Source organism: Dama dama, chromosome 5 (genome assembly GCF_033118175.1).
Source record: "Dama dama isolate Ldn47 chromosome 5, ASM3311817v1, whole genome shotgun sequence".
Taxonomy (NCBI): domain Eukaryota; kingdom Metazoa; phylum Chordata; class Mammalia; order Artiodactyla; family Cervidae; genus Dama; species Dama dama.
In genome coordinates this window covers 25907159-25924446 of record NC_083685.1, presented here as the reverse complement: position 1 = coordinate 25924446, position 17288 = coordinate 25907159, and the positions used below count along the sequence as shown (strand labels likewise).

The 17288-nt window shown below is 51.0% G+C and overlaps 1 protein-coding gene across 1 annotated transcript in view; it reads left to right on the top strand.

The window, feature by feature from the left end:
• Positions 1-17288, top strand: part of RIMBP2 (RIMS binding protein 2) — a 290880-nt gene that overhangs the window by 222704 nt on the left and 50888 nt on the right. The window contains exons 6-8 of the mRNA XM_061142128.1: positions 9738-9942; positions 14667-14812; positions 16599-16675. Of these exons, the coding sequence (XP_060998111.1) occupies positions 9738-9942; positions 14667-14812; positions 16599-16675 (428 nt within the window). The remainder of the gene's footprint in view (positions 1-9737; positions 9943-14666; positions 14813-16598; positions 16676-17288) is intronic.

Genomic DNA, 17288 nt, shown 5'->3' with positions numbered 1-17288 from the left:
CTCTTTAAGATGACCTTGTCTCTTGTCCCCCGGGCAGCTGCACGACCACTTAGAACAGAATATGTGCATCTCTTATATTGCCTTTTAAAATCTATTCCTCCCCCAGGAAATGGTTTCATCATTATCATCATATATATTAAAATTGATTTTTTTGAAAGCGTCCATTAGCTAATGAATATCTGGAGGGCTGGGAGTGATAAATAGCAGGTGGGAAAATATATAACCCGGGAGAGTGGAAACAGACCTCCCAATGGCCATACATCTCCCTGAAACAGCATTTCATTCCCCTCGCAGGATCACCCACCGCAGTTTGATTTGCATAGTCTTCTGGCTGGAGGTCCAGTTTCTTTTCTTCCCCTCACCCCAAGCCCATCGATTTGATGGTCTGTGTTGTTTTAATCCGCCTTCTGAGCTGCCGCTCTGTGACAGGCCCGCTGAGGTCACGTCACCCGGGGCTGGTGCAGGGTGCAGGCCCCAACACGTGGGGGGCGGGTATAATGTGCTTTGGTTGGGAAAACAGAGAAGGCCACACAGATGGGCTGAGAACCTGGGTTTTCTTTTATTCACAACGTCTTCCTGTCATTGTGTTTTGCTTTGCTCTTTACCCAGAACACGCTGGACAGCATGCAGGTATTTTAGCGAGTGATGTCCTCCCCTCCCATGTGCTTTGTGAAGTTTTGTTCCATGAGTGGACCGGCCATGTGCCCCTGGGCCAGCTCCATTTCCCTCTTCTGAACATGGGCAGCTTCTGATGCAGTCCTGGGTGCCTGGCTCTCCCTGGGGTGGGGGAAGCCGAGGAGCTCCTCGTGGGAGTTCTGCCCCAGGGAGACACTTTAATCCAGGCATTGGGGCCCAGGGTTCTGTCCACTGTGAGTGATGAGCGAGCCCAGCGAAGCCGGCTTCCATCCTCAGGCTGGAAGGATGTTCTGTGAATTCAGATGACCGCGGGGAGGAGAATTGTCAGGATGATTCTGGCCTCGGGCCAGCCGCAAGCTTGCACGGCCGAGAGCCCAGAATTCGGTGGGTCATCAGTATTTACGCCTTGCACCTGAGTGGTCCCCTTGCTCTCCTGTGTCATGGGCAGGCAGTGGCTTCTCCAGCAGCGGAGGGGCCCTTCCTTGTTCTTCTCACAGGCACCCACCTGGGGAAGAAGGGAGATGAACTGTCTCTCCAAACAGGGTTTTGAGCCTTTTCCAAAACTCTGAGTTTGGCCGTGAATTTGTAGAAGTGATGATGACTTTACTCACTCTTGGGTTGTTCTCAACGTGGGCTTCCCGGACCCAGTGTGGGCTTTCCGGACCTTCAGTATCGGTATCACCTGGGAGCTCGTTAGAACGCAGATCCTCAGCTTCTGCCTGTGACCTGTTGGAGCAGAAATCTGGGGTGGGGCACAGATGTCTGTGTTTTTAACCAACCCTCCTGGGCAGTTTAAGAAGCGTTGTTTAGAGAGTCTGCTAGGCTGGTTACAGGAAGGAGAAGTAGCTGAAGGAGTAGGGCGCCTGGGAATCTTGGCCAATCCTGGCTCAGCGCCTTCGTAACTGGAAATGTTGACCAAGAACAGCCTGAGCGAGTCCCCGCCACCGGGTCCTCAGGAGCATCTTTAGCAGGAAGTTCATGTTCTCCATGCCTGACTTCAGTGAGCCCCTCTACTGAGCAGAAAGACCCACTTCCTGGCACAGCTAGGGATAACAGTGTGATAGAGAAGGGCTGCCCTGGAAGTAGTGTTAGGTTAAAACCCCTCGGAACACTCACATGCACACATCTGGTTCTGTGGACGTCTCAGTCCTGTTTTCTGATGAGTGAGCAGCCAGGATGTTTGTGGGTGAGAGGAGGGGTCTTTATTCCTGGTCAGGACACCCGAGGACTGATCCGGGCTGGCTTGGCGGGCTGAGCAAAGACAAGAATCAAGAGTCAACTGAAAACACCTTTCCAGAATTGGGATGGAGAGCTCTGCTTGCAAACCCAACAACCTAAGAGCAGGTGGTAGTTACGTAGCTTCCTTGATGCTTTATAAAGTTCAGGACAAAGAAGCAAAAGAAAATAGCCGTAACAACAACAACAGTGCCAACAGCAGTGTCTATTGACTCCTTCTCAGCTGGGCATTGTTCAGAATGCATCTGTGGGTTACCTAGGAGATGACAGTCATATTGTCCCTCTCATCTCCATGACAACCAGGGGAACTGAGGCATCGTCAGGAGAAATGACTTCCCAAAGCCTCAGGGGCAGATGGCCAGGGGCAGAATCTGGATGCCAACCCCAGGAGTTTGGTGCCAGAATCCAAAATCTCCACCACTCTGTGGCAGCATCCTCTGACCTCGGAATCCTGACCTCCCTGCAAGTCAGGGTCAGCTCTCCTGCCACCAAAAGGTGGATTGGCTCCCACAGCAGCCAGACTCAGAAACACTGGGCAAACCGCTCACCCTGAGCTCTGGGCATCCACAGAGACAGGAGCACACATCATGTGGTCACGAGTGACAAGTGTGATGGAATTTAATCCTTTTAATACCGCCCAGGGAGGTTGATAGCATCCTCCTCATTTCACTGAGGAGACAATCAAGGCACAGAGATGCTGACCTACCTGCCAAGGACACACAGCTTCTAAGAGCAGAGCAAGGGCCCTGAGGGTCCACAGGTAACACCACATCAAGTCGCTGAGAAAGTCAAGTGCAAAGAAGAAATGGTCCATGACTGTAGGGCTGATAAATCATAACACCTGCTGGGCTGGGAGGCAGTGAGCTCCGGGATCCATTGCAGGGGGCATCTTCGCCCGTGATGAGCTGGTACCCACCTGTGTGTCTCAGTACTGAGGCTTTGTGTGTGTGCCTCGTGTGGTTTGTGGCTAATTATTCAGGGCTCCCAGGGTTTGTTTGCCACTTCCTGGACCAAGGCGTCCACCTGCAGGTGATGCCAGAAAGAACCTGAACAGGTTCCATTCATCCCCGAGTCTCATCCAAGAGCAGTTAGGGCCCTGAATGGGGCCTAAAAAGTGGGGGTCAGCATCTGGGCTGCCCAGTGACTTTTATGGGTCCTGGGCTCCTTTTGCTTTCATAGGACCCTTCCTCCCTTAAGATATTAAAAATTATATTTTACATCTGCTTGGGTACAAAGATGAATGTAATCCAGCTTGGATTCATTATTATTGTATTCATTTCCCCCCTGATTTTAAAGGACATTAAAATGAAAACTTTGCCACAGGTCCCTAAACAAGGCCTCAGGTACCATGCTGCTGCTTGTCTTATGTTAAGATAATCAGTGATCATCTGACAAGGGAGTGTCCTTGTGGTTAAATAAATCTGTTTTGTCCCATCAAACAGATGACCTTAGTCTCTGATCTCTTGGTCTCTTGGTGTAAGTCAGGTTAGGCGCAGGTGTATTATAGTAACAAACACCAAAATATTGCACTCAGCACAAGAGTTCATTTCTTGCCACTGCAGATATAGGAATCCTCCATGAAGCTCCCTTCCACATGGTAACTCAGGGATCCAGGATCCCTGTATCTTGAGGCTGTGCCAGCCAGAGCATATGGCTTCCTGATCACCATGGTGGCAGGGAGAGCTCTTCTATGTCTCAGCTATAGAGGCAACAGGTGTCACCTCTGTTTCTGGGTCACCAGCCAGAGCTAGTGACCTGCAGGAGAGGCTAGGAAGAGCAGTCACCCTGAGTGGGGGCGCTGTGGCATGGCTCTGCCACATCTGAATTCTGAAGTCCGTACAAGGCAGTGCAATTTTGCTACTAAAGTGTGACAATATTAGCCAAGTTGAGAATCTGAGAAGTGCTCAGATAAAGAAGCTTAAACTTAATGCTTTGCATTTAAATCTCTTAAGAATTCTCTTTCCCCCAGTAATTGTGGTGGGCACGGGTTCTCTGCCTCCTGGGAATAACCTTGGCAACCCTGTACCCATGAGTCTTAGCTGGAGGACAAAGTTGTTAGGAACAAAGAAACTGGGATGCTCAGGTGTTTGGGGGTTCACCTGACTCCAGCTTCATCTCCCTAATGCTCCCCATCTCACTGCAGTTGGTACCTTGAGGGCAAAAGCCACAGTCAACAGGCAGCCCTGGGTTCTGAGGTCCCACTTGTGAAATGTATTTATCTGCACACAGGGCGTCTCTGTGCCAAATACATGTCTGTACAGAAGCAAAAGACTCTAATGATCCAGACCCACTGGTGCAGAATTCACTACGTTTTAGTTGGATTTGATAAAGGCATTCATCATGTGAACTAAAACAAATGTTTAAGACAGTTGTGTTTTAATAATGCTCAATCAATACACATTATAGGATGCAAAACATTAAAGAGTCATCTTCACCAGAGTCTCCCTTTGGTTATTACTTTGTTACATTTTAGTATCAAGATAACATCATCCTGTAAAGATTCTAGAGTTCAGAGCAGTCACTTGTCCTGGAATCCAGAGCCAGTTTAGATGAATTGATGGGGTTTGTCTGTGTATATGTAGCTACATGCAAGATCTGGTGCAGGTATAGGTATGAAACTGGCAGTTAGAGGGTATTTCTTAACTGAACATCACCATGAAAGAGGGCTTCCCAGGAGGCACTAGTAGTAAAGAACTCGTCTGCCAATGCAGAAGACAGAAGAGACCTGGGTTTGATTCCTGGGTCAGGAAAATCCCCTGGAGGAGGGCATGGCTACCGCTCCAGTATTCTTGCCTGGAGAATACCAATGGACAGAGGAGCCTGGTGGGCTACAGTCCAGAGGGTCTCAAAGAATCAGATACAATTGAAGAGATTTGGTAGTGTACCGTGATGCCATCTGAGAAGCAAGGGTGATTGAGTCACTAGTTAACTGACTTCTGGTAGTATCCTTTGCCCATAGAGGACAAAAGATCTTAGCTTCTGCTTATGGAGCCCCTACCGTGCCTGTGAGAGTCTGGACTTAATAGTTTGTTATTGTCCTGGAAGGCAAGTTTCTCCCCCATTTTACAGATGAAGAGACTGAGGCCCAATGCGCTTCTGTGACTTGCCTCCAGGTCCCCTGAGTGAATGAGAGGGAGGTCGGCAATCTAGACACAGCCCAGAGCCTGGAGTCAGACAGGCTTACATCTGTCCTGCCACTTCCTGGGTATGTGACCTTGGTCTTTAGTCCATCTGGCCTTGTTTTCTCATTCATATAATGGGCTCCACCAACTTACCCCCGGAGTCTCTCTGGCCATCAGCAATCATGCCTAGAAAGCCCCTGGCAGGGCCCAGCACATAGCAGGTTTTCAGTAAATAATAAATAGTGTCACAAAGCTTGTTTACACATAAGGATACTGCACGGAACAGCTTACTCCCGAATCACTGCTACGCAGCGACCCAGCCCTGCTGAGACGCCCCTGACCCCCAGCTTTGCTATGTTAAGTATTGAGAGGTGACTGTGTCCCTGGATTCTCAGAACAGTCCTGGTTTGAACACATTAGAGGGCACAACCCCCCTACTGATTCGCTGCTTTTTACAAAGCCCAGAAGTTTTTCAGATGAAAAATCCAGGGTGGAGCACCTTGGGAGTGCTAGCAGGCACTCTTTAGATGTCTTTAGATGTATTTTCCTTCATCTTTATAAATACCCACAGCCAAATTTGAAAGTCTCCGCTATTTATCCCAATTAGAGTTTACTTGCCCGATGACTGTGCCATCTGCTCCTGCTGCGGTCAGAAACGCAGCCGCCCTCCGCTCCTGATGCTGCAGGTGGTGGGTCTCTGGGGTGGGAGAAGCGGAGCCGGGGATGGGGACACGCAAGCAACCGGGTTAACACATGTGGGCGTGGTTCTGCCCCACCAGCCTTGCCACCCAAGCCGGAGGGATGGTGCCCTGCATCCTGAGGTCAATACTGACATCCCAATAAGCCAGCCAGGGCTGATCAGTGGGGTTGCTGTTTTCTTTCTGCATCACTTGGAAGTGGTTCCTTCTGGTAGTGGCTCAGGTGTCATGGGAGGGACTCTGCCCCAGCTGCCGGGCTCAGCATCAGAGACCCAGCCTCTGCCAGCTGCAGCCAGGCCCTGAGAGTGTGTCCACAGTGGAGGCTCTGGAGGAAAACCTGCCTCCTTCCTGGAAGAGGGAAACAGCAGGAAAGCCTGGGGAAGTCTCCAGAGGGAGCACTCACTTATGAGACATTCTTTGGGTTTCCTGGGTCCCTATGTCTCATCCACTAGCCATTCGGACCTTCTCCCCCTGAAATTAGTGAGAAAAGGCATCTGGCAGCTGCCTGACTTCTAGGAACCAGCATCCTTGTTGCCTTGAAGCCATGTCCTCAGATACCCAGAGGAGAAACAAAGCGAGGAACTGAAAAGAGGGATAAACACTTAGGTGTGATCACACAGGACTCTTAGAATTTTTGGGGTAGAAATGTGAGGTGAGAGGGGGTTAGCCCTACAACTTCACCACCAGGTGACCATGGAAGCAAGTCTCAGACCACGCTGTCACACCTGTGCAGGCGTGTGTTACAAAGCCCTTGTTGATGGGGAGGCCCAAGCAGCACTTTGTCCTTCTCTGCCCTCTTGGGAACCTCCTCCACCAGCGCCCACAGAAACTGAGGAGAAGAGTGGGAGCTCAATATCTGCAAAATAGCTCAAAGATATTGTGTATCCATTGATGGGGAACCAGGACCCTGCCCCAAGGCTGCACTATTGTTTCTCTTGACTGTTTCTCCCTCCCTTCCCTAATTAACAACTATTGGAATCTGCCTCTTGGAACTCAGGGAAGGTCATGGAGGCTGAATGAAGATTATTTCCTATAAAGCAAAGAAACAAGGGACACAGGGCTCCTGTGTGTCCAGGGGCCCCACAGGGCCCTGCTCGGTATCAGCTCCTGCCCAGGGCTCTGTCTCCAGGTGCCTCGAATGCCTGACCCCTGTGTGGGCTCCTGAGACCTTGGCCACTCTTAACCCTCCAGGCCCCTAATCTGATGTCCCCACACACCAGCTACTCATCCACCGCCTTCGAGATTTTCTCTGTATCTGCCTGCCACCTACACAGTTATTTCATATTTTCTTTAAATCTGTGCACTTTCTAAAATTCTATTTTGAAATCATTTGAGATTCACAAGAAGTTACAAAGATAGCACAGATGGTTGCCGCATAACTTCACCCAGCTCCCCATGGATAGCATCGTAGGTGACTGGAACAGTTGAGACCCGGCAGTAGATGTGGGCACAGTGTCAGTAGCCGAACTACAAACAGTCACTCTTTGTCCTTCCTCTGGTGATAAATTCCATGGGATTTGATGGTGCATATGGAGTCACATACCACCATCAGGAGTACAGATGGCTCCACCCCCCCCAAGTCACACCTCATGTTCCTTTTGTGTGTGTGTGTGTGTGTGTGTGTGTGTGTGTGTGGCTGCCCTGGGTCTTCGTTGCTGTGTGCAGGCTTTCTCTGGTTGTGGTGAGTGGGGGCTACTCTTTGTTGTTGTGCACAGGCCTCTCATTATGGTGATTTCTTTTATTGTAGATCCTGGACTCTAGAGCACAGGCTCAATGATTATGGCTCACAGGCTTAGTTGCTCCACGGCATGTGGAATCCTCCTGGACCAGGGGTCGAACCCATGTCCTCTGCATTGGTCAGCGGATTCTTATCCACTGGATAACCAGGGAAATGTTACTTCTTAAAAGTCAGACCCTTCCCCCAACTCCAGACCCTGACAACCTCTGATCAGCTCTCCATCACTTTAATTTTATTATTTTGTAAAAGTTGCATCAATGAAAAATCTGTTTTTTGAGTTAGGTCATTTTTACATACGCACAGAGGACATACACATGAAGGATTTGATGGCCAGTTGCATTTTTCTCATGCACATTAAAATGAGAATGTGACCATTTAAATAGTGTTGTATCCTTCCACAATCACTTCACACCCCCACCCCCACCCCCCACCCCCCACACATACACTACCATGGCAGCTGGTGGCACACCTGGATGGACAGGTGATCTCAGGGCTCTTCTAGTGCCCTTCTAACCCGAGGCTGTTGGCAGCTGCTTTTCCCCACCTGAGGACCTTGGAGCAAAAGCTCAGCGTTGGAGCAAAAGTCTCTTCTTCAGGACTGAGCCCAGAAGAACCAGAGCTCTTGGCCTTGAGGCTTCTGAAATTGCTATCCTGGGGTCAGAGCTGCTTCCTGGCAGGTCCTGCATCTTTGTGATGGGGGACCCAGGCAGGGGGCAGATTGCTCCAAGTCCACACCTGTGCCCAGAGGAGCCCAGTGTCTCTTCTGTGCCGTCCTCGGTGGAGACAGCCATCACACCCAAGCTCATTCAGCCTTTTAAAAGAATCTTGCCAATTATTTTAATGAATCAAAGAAATTAATTATAGGTTTGGGATTTGTTAGGTCTATTTTCAGAATTCCATGATCTCAGACATAAATAGCACTTCACTCTGGCCTAAGGAGCTGAAGGCTTAATACAGGTGGAGTGGGAGAGGGAGAAGGGGGTAGGGAGAAGGAGGAGGAAGACAGCATTGTTCTACCACCGTCCACATCCCTGTCTGCTCACCTACATGAATCCAGACATCTCTCAAGCCCCAACTTGGTACCAAGCTCTAGTCTGAGTGCTGGGGACACAGTGGGAAAGGAGACAGAAATTCCTGCCCTCACGGAGTTGACATTTTAGTGGAGAAAGTCAAACGATGCTCGCAGTTAATAATACAGCAGATGGCATTGTCCATTTATCACAAAGGAAGGGAAACGAGGCAGGACCACCACACAGATGAAACAAGCCACTGCCACGAGGAGTGTGATGCCTGCAAATCAGGGGGTCCTCTCTCTTCATCACTTCAGCAAATGTTTATTGAGCACCTAGGATGTGCCAACATTATGCAAAGCATTGAGAATGTGTCAGGGGACCAGAAAGCACAAGCTTGGCGATTAAATGATCTAAGAGAGAGAGGAGAAATAAGAAAAATCAGGGAGCTACTAGAATGGCAGGGGGGAGGGTGCCACGAAGGGAACAGCAGGGAAGGAAGTGTAGGGAGTGTGGATCTCTGTTTCCCAGGAAGGGGAGAATGGCGGGATCACACCCACCCAACAGGAGCAGGCAAAGATGGGGGTGCATGGGGGTGCTGCCCGTGGTACCCTCCCTGTCATGTGTACCCAGGGATGCTCCCACCTCCCTAAATATGCCCGGTGTCTGCAGATGGCAGTGATGTTGCTAACCCAAGCCAGCAGGTAGCAATTCCTTTTAATGCTAAAGCAGGGTGCCCTGGGGTTCTGCAGTTTAGGGGCAGAGGCCTCCACCAGAAAACTGCATCAGTGGAGTTAGCAACTGAGCCGTCCCCAAAGCTTGGCTCTCACCACCTCCTGCTCCAAATTTCAAGCAGCTACAGTGAGGCGTGCCAACCACAAAGTGCCCGGGCTGCACACAGAGCCCAGAACAATCCGCAGTTGGCTGGGATCTGAGTGTTTGCAGGGTTTCTTGGCACCTGTGCTTTCCCACGTTTGCCCTGCGAGAGAACCTGGCCGACGGCCAACCTTCCAATCGACAGAAAGCTTGATCTGCTCAGCCACTGTTCTCACGTGGAGGCAGGAGGCAGGCCTCCCCCGACCACACACATGCACACGTGTGTGCAAATACACTCAGGCCATACACTTTCACGTGCACACACACACCCACTGTCATCCACCCATGCACACACAACACTCAGTCTTGTGCACACACATGCAACGCACAGACACACACAGACACACACTTGGGCGCAGACACATGAGGCCCCAGAAGCCCAGGCCACCTGCTAACCGCGTGTCTGGGTCTCCGTGCGCAGTGCAAGGTGCGGGAGCTGGAGGAGAAATGCCGGACGCAGAGTGAGCAGTTCAGCCTGCTGTCCCGGGATCTGGAGCAATTTCGCCAGCACGCCGGCAAGATCGACCTGCTGGGCAGCAGCCCCGTGGCCTCCCTGGACGTCCCCTCGTCCCCCAGCAAGTCTTTCCCAAGGTTCATGAACGGACTGGCTCCCTCCATTGGAAAAGGTAAGTGCCTCCCTCACTTCCTCCCTCCCTCCCTCCTGCCTCGGCCGTGATGGAGAAGAAGCTGCAGCCAGCAAGCTGGGAACAGCTGGGCACAGCCAGGGGTGTGTGACAGAGCCTCTCACAACACCGAGGGAGCGGCCAGCATAGCAGGACTTGGGATGGTACAAGGGCGGCCAGCGTTTCCCATGCATGCTCGATGCACCACCCTTGATGGGTGTGAATCAGCGTAACCTCCCTCCCACCTGTTCCAAGCCCTGTTCTGCATCTGACACTGGCCAAGATGCCTGGAGGATCACCCAGCCAAGCAGCAAGCTGGGTCTTGGACCCAGGGATCTGGCTCTGGGCTCTGCACTGGGATCTGCCAGGCGGGCTTCTCAACTTCGCCTGTTTCCCTTCTCATCCAGAGACCTCTTGATGACATTGTGATGTACTTGGAACTTCTGTTCCAACAAAGGCAACAGTAGTACCCGCGGTGAATGTTAATGCATTCCCGTCACTTTTGTGTCCAGGAAGCAGAGTGGAGAGCGGGGAGACTTCACTCTGTGTGGTTCTGAGGGATCACTTCTTGATCACGGAAGCATTTAATGTAACCTCAGGGGAAGTTCCCAGGGTAGACAATGAAGTACCCTGCTCGGTCAGGGAACTTTCTCTCCACTGAAGGTTAAACAGGTCACAGGCCCAGTTGTCTTCTGTAAAGCAGTTGATTTTTTTTTTTTATTTTAGGGGACATGAGTGCCAGAACCCCACTTTAGAATTCCACAAAAGGGAGGGAATTTCCAGATTTCTCCCAGCTTTTGTCAGAACATAGGATAAGTTCTTCTGGGTGCTTTTTCTTATTAAAATGAGGTGCTGCAGCATGTATCTTGATGAACAATGTTTCATGGCTTATCCCTCCTTCCCACTCCCTTTCCATCCTATGCATGTGTTGGGAGAATGCAGAGAGGCCTTGAAACCCAAGACGGGGAGAGGGAGGTCTGGACACCCCCCACCCCCACCACCAAGTTCTGAGCGCAGGGTTCTCCCCCGGCCGTGTTCAGGTACCGAGGCTGCGATGCTGGGCAGACGGCAGGCCCTATGTGGAGCTGCTCTAGGCAGGGGGACACAGACAAGACACAGGGGGACAGATGAGTGAGTAGGGAGCTGCTCGCTCAGACAGACACGAGCAGTCAGGTGACGAGACAGCAAATGACCCAGGGCCATTTAGGATGATCAGAGAAGACTGCCTCCTGGAAATGAAGTTTGAGTCCCGAGCCCTGAGCATGAAACAACTTCTCCAATCCCCACTGGGTGGGAAGGTTTGTGGCTCAGGGCTCACATGAGCTCAGCCATGTGCAATTTTCAGGGTCCCCAGGTCCCCAGCATGGTCGATGAGTCCAGGACTCAGCACAGAGTTGTACTCCTGGCTCAGAGCTGTTACAGAAACACAGGACGAGCACAGAGTGGGTCCTGAGGGAAAAGAGATGGGGCGTCTGAAGAATCCATGTGCAGGCATCCTATGCCCTCCTCCTCCAGGAAGACCACCTGGAGTGCCCACTATGCAGCCAAAAAAAAAAAAAAATGCAGCTATATGCAGGCAGTGATGATGTCCAAGGACACCAAGTAGATACAGCATACAGGATCTGTTGGGCACTGGTGATGTGGGCACCTCTGCCCAGCACACACCAGAATTCCAGACTGCCTGAGCTAGGCAGGTGCTCAGTACAAACCAGGTTGGGCCCACAGTCTAGTTACAGGGAAATGCCCCTGTCACCTAGGGAGCCTGTCCCACTGGTGTAGGGAAAGGTTTAGAAGCTGTGTTCCTGGTCGCAGCGCAGCCTGACTTGTCAGCAGACCCTTCTTAAAGTAGCAGCCCCAGGCTTCGCTCCATGTGAATTCCTTTCTGCACAGCATGAGAACATGTTAGTCCAGGGCAAGATCCAGGGCAAGCTCATGGGTCACTGGAGGTGGAGCAGTGATTGACCTGAGTCATTCGGCGTCCAGATTGATCTGGAAAAACCAATCTGATTTGTGATGGAGGAAAATGGATGCTGACTAAGAACAAAACAAGCAAAACCAGAACAGAGCTGTGTTATTAAGGGAGTTCTAGATCCTGGTACAAGAGTAGGTTTGCACCAAGGCTTCTGTTTAGCCGTTTGGAAGAGCCATCATGCTAAATGACCAGCTCCTTAGCCGGGCATACTTGACAGCATCCTAAGAGCATCCTTGCTATGCTGGCATCACTGGCCATGGACAGAATGCCTGCAAGGGAGCTTCCTCGTGCAACCCGAAGTCCTCCTCAAGGTCATTCTTTGTTGGCAGATGGCAGAGGCCACTAAATGAGGAAACTCCCTGCTGGGCTGGCCTGTCCTCCTTATGCCAGAGGGGAGGGCGGGAGATGGAAGGAATGGGCAGGGCCAGTGCAGAATCAGAGCAGGACCAGGCAGGTGTGCTGCACGTCCTGTCGGGGGCCTCCTGCCTGAGGTGGGGTCAGCCTGAGGTTGAGGAGGACAAGGACCACTTGATTGTGAACGCCTGGTGGGGTCAGGGCTCACCTTCTGTGCGGTAGAGTCACACCTGCCACCAGCAAGGGCGGGAACCACACAGGAACAGAATTATCCCTGGACATCTACTAGGAAGCGGGCATGTCATCTCCCAGAGCTACCCCTCCATCGCCAGTTTCCTTCCAGTATTGGAGCTGAGTTTTGGTGAAACACCAGATAAAAGTCATTGTTTTGGGCTCAGTGGCCATATTTTCCAAAAAAAAAAGGTATCCTGAGGCATGCAGATCACAAAGGAATGTGCAGCTGAGGGCATGACATGATTTTGTGCCTAATCTCACATTCACTCGAAGAGCAGAAGGGAAGGTAAAACATGCCACAGGCATCAGGTGATTTTTCTCTAGAGAACTGGATTTGTTTAAGTAAAATGTAAACAGGAGGCGACTCTAGTCATTTCACCTTTTCTGGTGGTGCCACCCCCTGCTACTCCCGGCAGCAGTGTATCAGTCAGGACAGGCTAGGTTCAGCTGCAGTAACAAACATCCTCAAATCTCAGGGGCTTAAAACAGCACAAGTTTCTCTCTCTCTTTTGATCCTGCTCCACGTCCACCTCAGATTGGATCAGGGAATGGGTTCCATACTGTCTTCACTCAGGAATGCTGAGCCTCCTCTGTCTGGAATGTTCCATCTCAGGGGAAAAGAAGCGTAACAAATTAGACACTGGCTCAAAAAGGCTTCTACCCCAAAGTAGAACACGTCACTTCCACTCACAGGTCGTTGACCTGGATGAGTCCCATGTCAGAGTGGCATCCTTCCACTGTGGCACTGAAGCACCAGGCCCCATCCTCAGCTGACTTCCTGAGGCTGTAGGATTTGAGAGCCGATTCATTGAGTAAATATGGACTTTGCACCTGCTGAATGCCGAGCACTGCTGTGGGCCTGAGGGATCCTGGGCAGTGACCAGGGCCAGGCTGCTGCTCCCTGGGATGTGGCCTCCTTGCAGGGCCTGGGGTCTATTTCAGCATCAATTCTCTACTGCAGTGATGCTTCATCACTCTTTTGTTAATCAGACTGGCACTGAGGGGGTGACTTCCATGCAGCTTTTGTGGGAACACTTCTAATAGTGTTTGTTTCTCCTGATTTGGGCTCAGTGAGTCATCTTCCTCTGTGAGACAGTCCCCATGATGGGAGAGCCACAGCCAGAGGCTAGACAAAGCCAGGGAAGGGTGTCTGCAGTCCACTGGGCTGCAAGAACTCGGGGAGGGGGTAAAAGTTACTTCTGTAATTCATGTTTGATCCTAAAAATACATGCGTGACTTTAATCCGACAGTCTGGGCCAGCACTGGTCAAGGGACTCAATTCTCCCCTGCCTGCCCCACCTCCCCCGCACTGTGCCTAGGTCAGGGCCCAGCAACCCCACGAGGACAGGATGGGCAGATATCTGCTTGGTCCTAGTGAATCTCTTTTGTCAAAAGTATTTTTTAGCCATAAACCTGACCATTTGGCCACTTTGTATATGTCAGGAGTGTTCAGGTTGTATTATTAATAATAAGTGACAGGAAAGCTGACATACACTAGTGTGAGCAAAAAGGAATTTATTTATCATGTAGAGTAGATGCAGATGGCTTAGCTTCAGGTACAGCTGCAATGGTTAGACAGCATCACCGACCCAATGGAGATGAATTTGAGCAAACTCCCAGAGATAGTGAAGGACCGGGAAGCCTGGCGTGGTGCAGTCCATGGGGTCGCAAATAGTCAGACACAACTTAGAGTATGAACACACAGCTGGATTCAAGGGCTCCAACCATGCCGTCTGGACCTGATTCCTGCCTCTCCATCTTCCAGCTCCTCCTCCTATGAGCAGGCTCCGTTCTCAAATGGAGTTTCCTCCTCCTGGGGACAATGTGGTTGTTGTCCTACTACACCTACTACACCTCCTTTCTGTTTTAAGCTGGGGAAAAGGAGAGCCTCTTTGCCCATGACTCCCACGAAGGTCTCTCTGATGGGACCTTCCCATCTTGCGTGCCACACCATCTCCACCAAACAGTGTAGCCAGGAATGGACTCTGCCAGATGGACGGCCTAGAGCAGAGGATGTAGATGAAGAGTGGGAGATGGGTGGGTTCTGAAATGAAACTCAAAGGCTGATGTGAAAGACAGGAAAGATCCACGGGGAAGGCAAATGTCCAGCGTGCTTTGGTTATTTCCTATGGGCCTTCTTTCAAATCATTCCAATGTTGGTGTCCAGGTCAGGAGAGCGCCCTTGGAAGCCGTACTGTGGTCGGTGAATATATCCGGCCCCTCCCGCTCCCGGGTGACAAGCCGGAACCTCTGTCCGTCAAGCCCACCTTCCTGTCAAGATCCAGTGGCCCAAGATGCAGATTTGAATCAGACGTGAGTCCTGTCCTGGCCTCGGCCCGCTGCCCTGCTACCCATGATGTGGGCTGTGGCTGTGGGTGGCCCTCCCACCCTCTCTCCCTAGTTCCCTCCTTCTCCTCTTTCTCCTGCCTTCACCCCCATTAAGTCATTTTCATTGACCACCTATTCTATGCCGGGATGTTAGGGCCCAGTTTGCAGACAAGGGAGCCCCTGCTATCATGGGTAGAATGACCATAAATGAGTGAACATCTAAAAGTCGGCTAACAGTGAATGTCCTGAACACCAACAAGCAGGGACGATGCAAAGGACAGGGCAGCCTTTCTCAGACTGGCCATGGGCCATTTGTGGTCTGTCCATCTATGAGCAGGAACCCAGGTGAAGCCCGCTGGGCCAGAGAGGAGCTGGGGGGGTGGGGTGGGAGACGAGTTGAAAACCTCAAGCAAGTTCTCAAATTTTGGCTCAGTCCAGGGGGAAGCCACTGAAAGGCCCTGAGACTGGAGTGACGTGGCCTAACTCCTGGGGAGCCCACTCCAGAGGGGGAAGGGTGGGAGCGTGTTGTGGGGAGGGAGCAGGCGGGAGTCCCGGGCCTTTTTCTCCTGGGGTGGGGTGGGGAGGGGAGGGGGCTACACATGACAAGTCACAGTCACTCCCACCCTCCCCTGGGGGAAAAACCACCCCCTCCTCCAGCCTGGGGCCCTGTCCTACCCTCCCCCAACCCCAAGATGGTTTTAGCCCCTATAGGCAGAGAAGAGTAGGGCAGGAGGAGGGGGGACCGGGAGAAAGGAGCGCCATGTCGCCTCCTCCATGCAGGATTCCTGGGGGCACCAGGCGCCATCCACGTGTGAGCACTCCCCTCCCTGTATGGAGTCCTCGAGGGCTGAGGACACAGGCTTGGGCTAACTTTGTCCTCCAAGGAGCTTGGCAGGCTCTGGAGCAGTGACCGTCTCAGGCCTTAAATCACAGTGCTCACCACTGTGTGAGAGGATACGAGGTCTTTTTTTAAGTGGCTCTTTGTTTTTTTGTGTGTGTGTTTGTTTATATTGACATATATTTGATTTACAATATTATATTGGTGGTAATAGTGGTAAAGACCCCACTTGCAGATGCAGGAGATTTAAGAGACAGGGGTTCGATACCTGGGTCGGGAAGATCCCCTGAAGGAGGGCATGGCAACCACTCCAGTATTCTTGCCTGGAGAATTCCCATGGACAGAGGAGCCTGGCAGGCTACAGTCCATAGGGTTGTAAAGACTTAGTGTGCGTACCCCACACATAGGTGATTTACAATATTACGTTAGTTTCAGGTGTACAACATAGTGATTCAATATTGTTGTAGATTATACTCCAGTATAGATTATTTCAAGATAATGACTCTAATTCCCTGTGCTATACAGTGTATCCTTACTGCTCATCTATTTTCTATACAGTAGGGTGTATCTGTTAATCCCACACCCCTAATTTATCCCTCCCCTGTTTTGGTAACCTAAATTTGTGAGTCTATCTTTTCTGCGTATACCTTCATTTGTGTTATTTTTTAGATTCCACATAGAAGTGACATCATACAGTACTGGGGGAGATGAGTCCTTTATAAATGTCCCCTGTGTGACCCAGGAGCCTGCCCTGTCTCTGGGTCATGCCCAAAACTGAGAACCCGAGTGTGGCAGCATCTCATGGTGGGCAGAGTCCCCACCATGTGAAGCCGAAAACCCTGGGGGGACCATGGAAGAGATTTCCTGTGTGCTTCCAGCATGAAATGTGAAGCCTTCGGCATCAATAACCCACATATCCATTGTCTTTAATAGATGGATAATGATCGGAATTCCAATACCGCCAAGCAGAGGTACTCGGGGAAGGTCCACTTGTGTGTCGCCCGCTACAGGTAAGAGCAGTGCTCCTCTCTGCATCCTCTGAGCATCTGTGAGGATGGGCAGCCTCGGGGCAGGTGGGGTGATGGGTAGGACACTCCATGAACTGATAGGTCCCTTCCCCAGCACTGAGAAGAGGCGGGCAGTTCAGCCAGGCTTTGAAGAATGCCAAGAGATTGTCTTTGGGAGAAAAGTTATGACAAACCTAGACAGTGTATTAAAAAGCAGAGACATCACTTGGTCGACAAAGGTCCACATAGTCAAAGCTATGGTTTTTCCAGAAGTCATGTATGGCTATGAGTTGGTCCACAAAGAAGGCTGAGCACTGAAGAATTGATACTTTCAAATTGTGGTGCTGGAGAAGACTCTTGAGAGTCCCTTGGATAGCAGGGAGATCAAACCAGTCAATTCTAAAGGAAATCACCCTGAATATTTATTGGAAGGGCTGATGCTGAAACTGAAGCTCCAATACTTTGGCCACCTGATGAGAAGGGCCAACTCACTGGAAAAGATCTTGATGCCAGGAAAGATTGAGAGCAAGAGGAGAAGGGGGCAACAGAGGATGAGATGTGTGGATAGCATCATAGACTCAATGGACATGAGTTTGAGCAAATTCCAGGAGATAGT